At 40.5% G+C, this 7,048-nt stretch overlaps 1 protein-coding gene across 2 annotated transcripts; it reads left to right on the forward strand.

Moving 5' to 3' along the window:
• The first annotated feature begins 910 nt into the window (after nt 1-910).
• Nucleotides 911-5,375, forward strand: tnfrsf13b (TNF receptor superfamily member 13B). 2 transcript variants are annotated; one of them, XM_030755595.1, is made up of 5 exons: nt 911-1,004; nt 2,692-2,823; nt 3,078-3,194; nt 3,276-3,521; nt 3,597-5,375. In XM_030755595.1, the coding sequence occupies exons 2-5, from the start codon at nt 2,712-2,714 to the stop codon at nt 3,857-3,859; spliced, it is 738 nt and encodes a 245-aa protein (XP_030611455.1). In that variant the 5' UTR covers nt 911-1,004; nt 2,692-2,711; the 3' UTR covers nt 3,860-5,375. The 2 variants fall into 2 exon arrangements, with proteins under 2 accessions (XP_030611455.1, XP_030611456.1); XM_030755596.1 differs by having other exon boundaries at nt 977-1,004; nt 2,692-2,733.
• The last annotated feature ends 1,673 nt before the right edge of the window (nt 5,376-7,048 follow it).

Genomic DNA, 7,048 nt, shown 5'->3' on the forward strand with positions numbered 1-7,048 from the left:
TTTTTTAAATATATAAAAAAAAGTTGTAAAGTGGTGTGTCATATTTTAATGATACAACCTTTCGGTGTATCTTAGTTTAAGTCTGGGATGTCAAACTAATCGTACATTGTGGGCCACATTCAGCCCACTTTGGTCTTAAGTGGGCCGGACCAGTTAAATTCCCCTTTCTGTCAGTGTAAAGAAGTTTAACTACATATTGTATCCCTGTGATATCTTTGTCAGTTCAAAGAAAATGTACTTTTTCTACTACAGACCCACTGTAAAATACCCCAGAAATTTCCAAGTAGATAGGCTCCTGTTTTTTCCACTTTCTCTCATTTAATTGTTTGTGTCTTACTTTATTTGGTGTAGTATGAATGGCCAGAGGGAAGGTCTTTATCAGCAGGAAAAGCTGTAAAACTTAAGACAGATGATGTCCAAAATTTATGTCCATCTTTTTCCAAAGCTGTCCATTGGGCCGGATTAGAGTCTTTGCTGGGCCGAGTGTGCCCCCCGAGGCCTATGTTTGACATCCCCCTTCACCTTCAGAACTGCTTTAATTCTACGTATCATGTGCTGGAAACGCTCCTCGGAGATTTGGGTCCATATTGACACCATCGGGTCACATCTGCTGCAGATTTATCAGCTGCACATCCACGATGTAAATCTGTCTTTCCCCCACATCCCAGGGGTGCTCTCTTGGTTGAGAGCTGGTGACTGTGGTCACACATGGTCAAGAGGACCCTCAGTATCAAACATCCTGTTTACCGCATGGGCTTTGTTCAGCCTCGTAAAAAATACAGACCAAGGGAAAGTGACTGCAGTTTGACCTCCGTGTGTGTGTGTGTGTGTGTGTGTGTGTGTGTGTGTTTTTGGGTGGGAGGATCCTCCTCATGCACAGGGGGGGGAAGTCCCAAATCAGGCACCAAGTTTTATATTTAAATTAGCTTCCATGCTGAAGTACAGACCTGTCTCACACTCATCTTCAAATCAAGGATTCTCCCTCTGCGTCTTCATCTCACTTGGTAAGTGATCTCTACACTCATTATTAACCGCCTATAGCAGAGACCGCAGGAGAATGGACGTGTTTTCTTAGTATTTGTAGCGCAGGTGAGAGTCAGCCAGGTCATGTTTGTAAATGAAAACTGGTTCTCAAACATTTTACCTGGTAAAATAAAGTTTTAGTTTTTTTTCTAAGTCAAATCCATTTAACCAGCGCTGTTCCTAATGAGCATCTTAGTAATAAGCCAAGAACAGATTGTTAGAAGGCTCGCTGAGTTTTCATATTGGTTTAAATGCAGTTTGCTTCCTTCTACAGATTATAAACATCAAAACAACAACAATAACAACAAACCTCCCTAAGTAAACACAAAAATGCCCAAATACGTTTAAAAAGTGCTGGTACTCCTGAAATTAGCCACCGCAGACACACGTGTTTATGACACTTAGAGAGGGAACATATTGTACATTAATTCTGAATCAGACACAGAGCGCTGCTCACTGGGGTGTGACGCTCATACTCGAGAATCAGTCGCGCCACTCTCCGTGAAAGCGGTGCAGGGCGGAGGAGGTGTGGATCTGAGCGCTTTTCGCACTTGATTGACTCAGTGCTCGCTGGAGCATCGAAAAGTGAGAAAAAAGTAAATGATGTCTGAAAGCAAGGGCGTAGGAAACCTGAGAGATCCGTAAATACTCGGAGCAATTGATCTTTTTACTTTCTTCCTTTTTCAAATGTTGCTTGGAAAAATAGGGTTGTGCACACCTATATTATTGCATGTATAATTTACATATGTATATGTTTTATACTCGTAGACGTGGGCACACCACTAAACACAATGGCTTGAGTCTTTTATCAAGCATAATGACCATGCCATTCCAGGGCTGCACGCCTTCTTTATCAGATGGCCGCACTGGTACTAGCAAGCTAAATATTTCAGTAGCACAAAAATAATTTAGTAGCGCACACAAGTGCAAAGTTTGATATGTTTTATTGGTCAAAAACATTTAATACTGGTCAAAAATGCATTTATGTAGGTTGACTGGCAACAGAAGTGGTTCTTTAATTAAAGAACGTTCTGACACTAAAGAACCCTCACAGGTAATGTAATGAACAAATTAATCACTTTGTAATATCAACCTTAAGTTAAAACAAACAAACAAACAAAAAAAACAGCCATTAAAATATGTCTATTCAGTCTGAAACTCTGTTTGGCCACCAAAAATAAAATCTAATAAATAAAAATAATAATCAACAGAAATAAATAAAAGTGATACCTCTCGCCTCTCACAAGCTGTGTGCCTCAATGACAGCACAGTGTCCTGTTGCTCTTCACAGCCCTGCATTCAATAATTGGCCAAACATGTGCAGGAGCACACAAAGGGTTAAAAAACACTGGCCTAGGCAAAAGAGCCAAAATGTTTCTTTTTTCCCTCTCGCAGTGACATGATGCTATGTTGTGCCTTCAAAATAAAAGATTAAAGATTTCAAAATCAAGAATTTCTCTCCTCAGCGGTGAATACCAGACCACCTAAACCGAACTGTGCCTCCAGCTGGCAAACATTTGGCTATAAAGACATGTGCCCCACATATATTTTAGTTTTCACATGGTATCATAACAGAACAGCAGTAACAGACAGTATAGTCGAATAGAGCTTTAAAGAAAGAAAATAAGATGATTTTTTTTGTTGTCCTTGTGTGTGTGTGTGTGTCAGTGTGAGGGTTTTCAGTGCTGATGGGTGGAAGCTGCGCTGAAGGTCAGTACCGGGATGCCTTGGTGGGGTGTATGGACTGTCAGGGGACATGTCAGAAACCACATTTAATCAGCACATGCAGAAATTTCTGTGGTGAGAACACACGTGCATTCACAGACACATGGGCAGATTTATGAGGGTGTTTTTAATGCAAGCTTCCAGAGATTGTGATTTGAAATCTAGCTAGAATTAAATAATCAAGTATGCATGTAACTAAGTAACTACGTAGCTAATTCACCATAACAGCAAAAATTATTACAGAAATACCCTTAAACACACAGTTCAGTTTATCGTGTCTTCTGCTTCTCCTGTCTGCTTTCACATGATGATGTGTCCTCCTACGTCAGAGGCTGTAAATTGTAAGATTCAGCCTGGCCACTACTACGATAAGCTGCTAAACAAATGTATAGCGTGCAAAGACATCTGTGGCACGCATCCACCAGAATGCAACGTGCAGTGCCAGAGTGAGTACTGACCCCTCAGTGACCTTTGCCCTTTGTATCTAGAAGCAGCCAGTCATAAGATCTGCCCTCTTTCTTTCCTAGCTGAATTTACCGTGGGACCCTCCACACTGAAAGACTCTGATCTCATCATCTACTCAGTGCTGGCTGTGTGCCTGGCGCTGCTGCTTTCTAGCTTGTTTCTAGCCCTTGTAGCCTTTCTTAGGGGAGGCAAGGCTAAAACCTCTACCCCAGGATCCACACAGGGCAATAAATCCAAGAAGAAGAGTGAGGGCAGGCCAGTCAAGGAGACCGTCTTCCCAGCTAAACAACTGGGAAAAATCTCTAAAGGTTAGTGTGGAATGACCCAAAAAGCCCCTGGAAACACTGAGCAGTTTAAAAAGGGTCTGAATTCTTCATTTACAGATCTTCTAACATCTCCAAGCTGCTCCGTTAACCTCGAGCCATCAGATGACTCCCTGCCAACAGAGACCTGCGTGTGCGTCCACTGTTTCCCCGACATGAACATGCGAGGCCAGGCCACGAGCAGGCCGCTCAGAGACTCTTCCTTGTTCTACCAGCAAGCTGTCCTCCAAAGAGCCCAAAACCAATACGGGGGGCCTTGCTGGACCGAGCCGAGCTTCCAAACCTACGGCATGAAGGTCCAGGAAGAGGCAGCGGTGGGATGACGTTATCTGGGCTCACTTAAAGAAAAGTGTCTTGCAAGGAAACTGGAATTCATAAATGTGTCCCTGACACATTAGAGAAGGTTGTCGGTTTACTGAATTTTTGTTGGGAGAAGGGAAAAAAAAAAAAAAAAAAAAAAGATTGCTGCAAATACATCACAATATGCAACAAAGTACTTGTAACTGAAATGTGGTCAGTCCATGAAAATGAATCAGTCAGTCTTTCAGCAGTATAAAAGATGGGTTTGAAAATACTTCACTGACCACCAGGGTGCAAAATCGATAAGGAAAAGGCCCTCAGCCCCGACCTCATTAAACACTTTTAATCACTTTCCTGATAATTTTATAAACTCATCACTCATTTGGGATCACATTTAAAAATATTAAGTCCTTTTTGGTGATTCTAAGAGTCACAAAGGAGGATTATCCAGGGCGTGATCACTGGCTAACGACCTGCTGCCCCTCCCCTCATCACACAGGGCTTCTCGAGGCTTCTTAAGGGGACTTCACGAGCTAGTTTTTGACCTCTCGGTGGCTACGCCCATCTTTTATACTGAATCATTTTTACTATGTTTAATAAGACCATGACAAATTTGACCTTTGCCCCTGAACTACATAAGCCTGTCAAAAATTGTCGTTTTTTTAAAGGACTCCTCATTACCTACATTTTGATAGCTGGCTCATCTTCATACTATAAAAATCATCTGATTCTGAAGGAGTCAGTTGGGAATGTTAATTTTTGATTTTTTTCAGATTTTTATACAGATAGACCCAGTTGTGAAAACAGCGAATTAAAGCGAAGTAACAGCAGGATGTTCAGGTTTCCCTTGAGTGCAGGAAGCATCACTGAAAAAACACACTTTAACATGAAATACATCATTATGCTTCGCTCCATATTTTTGCTTATGAAACATGCTTTTTGATTTTTTTTTTGTTGCTTTGCTTTTGTTTAATGACATGAACGTAAAAAATTCATCAGGCTCCATATTGCAATCGCTATAATGAAGAAATATTGACTGTTTTTTTTTCTTTAAAGTCAGCCTCAGAGCTCTTTCTAACAGTAACACAAACAGCTGTGGTGTAGTCGCCGACTGTCCAACCATCTGCTTGGCTTATAAGACCAAAAAGCTGTGGTTCTTCACAGGAAGATAATATTTTTATGCTCCACTCTGGAGACATTTGTTTGTTGCTTAAAACATGGCATGCATAAAAAAAAAAAAAATGTTACAGATTAATCAAACTTTGTATTTCTGTTTGCAGTAACAAGTATTGCAGTTAAAATTTAATGAAATTATATATATATATAAAAAATATATCTTCTGCTGCCACCTCCAAATCATCAGCAGTGTGTCGAGCACGAGTTCTTTCTGAACTGCTGCTGTAACTGGTTAGATGATGGGCTGCAGCTGCTTCTCTATCTCATTATATTTAACACTTACAAGTGCAACTTTGTGACATCACAACCTGTTTTCAATACAATTGTCGATGTTCAGAAGCAAAAAATGCTACCATCTAATAAATCGAGTCTCTGCATGTGTCTCTCACTTATCTTGACAACTGTTCATTCACTTCTGCCAAGACGCAACAACCAGAGCTAAAAAAACCAGTAAACGGTAATGTGGAAAAACTGCAGTTCCTTAAGTGGCCACTTGAGACTGACTCCAAGAGTGAGTCAATCCCCATAGATTTCTATATTAAAATGATAAATTTTACTCTCTTAAAAAGCATGTTTAGAGCCTGGTTAAAGAAAATGTTTTGGCCTCTATGGATCATAACAACTGTATTTTATTTTTATATAACTCATTCATCTGGACACTTGAATTAGGCTTGGATGGATTGCTGTGTGGTACAAACCATCCAAGAAGTCTGTGCTTCAGTTTTGGTGAAATTCTATTTTATTAGTCTGTTAACATTAAATAAGCAGTTTTGGTGAGTCAGTGCATTAACCTGTACAGTTTTTGGAAGCAGCTTGCTAACCAATTATTAATATTTGCTGATAATTTAGTGCTTTTCCCCCCAAATATGGTCACTTCTCGCTCACAAATACAAACTGAAGTGATCCAAACACTAATGCTGAGGCTTCAAAATTTGCAGTTCAAAATCAATGGGTGATGTCACAGTAGCTACATCCCTCTTTTATATACAGTCTATGCTTCAAACCTCCCAGGTGTGATTGCTGTAAGTAACCCCAGGAAAATGGGTCTCAGTGCAGTGTTATTCTGCTGCAGTGCACCCTGGGAACATTTCAGAAGAGTATTCACTCCGCTCTGGGTTTTCTAATAAGGAAATGGAGCACTTGCTGTACGCCAGTCATGTCTGACTGTTGGCCCTGTGCGGCCTGATGTGACCTCTGTCAAAAGCAAAACTGGAACATGTTTTTAGAAATGCAGAGAGCCACTCGGTGACCGTTTTCCCTCCTGTGGGATTCAAGGATCGTCAGCGAGGTTTCTCCCTGTTCTGCTACGACTCGCCGTTACAGCCAGATACCAAACTGCACAAATATGATCCCACTTTTAAAATGTCAAGCAAGTAAAGGCCTTTTTTAAGCTTGTACACAGACAGCAGTTGCAGACAAACTATAATAGCTTTCAGGAATCACAGGGTGCAGTCACGGAGAAACTGCACTCTTGTTCACTTACACTCCTGCATCCATGTTTACTCTTAATTTAATTTAGACACAAATAAATGACAGCTGGGATAGATATTTGTAATTTCAGCATTTAAAAACATTAAGGGATTTAAAGATGATGTGTTTGGGAATTATTTTGTTGATATTTTTGCCGCCTCCTGACAACCATGCTCTTTTTCAAACTGTAGTGCCACGAACTGCTAACTGAGGCCTGCAGAGTCTGATCTGCAGCGCCTGTGTTCCTTGCAATGAGCACTGCACAGTCTAAGCTCGATTCTTTCACAGGAAACTCTCCAAACAGCAACATCAAATTTAACTGTAGCAACTGAAATGCAATAAAAAATATAATATTACATAATTAATGACAATAAGCAGCACACAAGGGTTTTACAGATATAGATTCTTCTTTATTTGAGTGTCTTTCCATCACTGTGTCCAGTTCTTGCAGCAGTTACATGTGTTTGTTTTTTGCGGAATGACTGACTGGCTCAAGACAAGTATTTATTCATTTTATTATGATTTTTTTTTTCTGATTATGACCCCGTGGCTGGATCCAGCAATAT

This window comes from Archocentrus centrarchus, chromosome 19, assembly GCF_007364275.1.
Source record: "Archocentrus centrarchus isolate MPI-CPG fArcCen1 chromosome 19, fArcCen1, whole genome shotgun sequence".
In the NCBI taxonomy this organism is placed as follows: Eukaryota; Metazoa; Chordata; class Actinopteri; order Cichliformes; family Cichlidae; genus Archocentrus; species Archocentrus centrarchus.

Coding starts and splice junctions, on each gene's coding strand:
- tnfrsf13b (XM_030755595.1), top strand. CDS start 2,712: ATGGGTGGAAGCTGCGCTGAAGGTCAGTACCGGGATGCCTTGGTGGGG. Junction 3,195..3,275: donor ATGCAACGTGCAGTGCCAGA/GTGAGTACTGAC, acceptor TTTCTTTCCTAG/CTGAATTTACCGTGGGACCC. Junction 3,522..3,596: donor ACTGGGAAAAATCTCTAAAG/GTTAGTGTGGAA, acceptor CTTCATTTACAG/ATCTTCTAACATCTCCAAGC.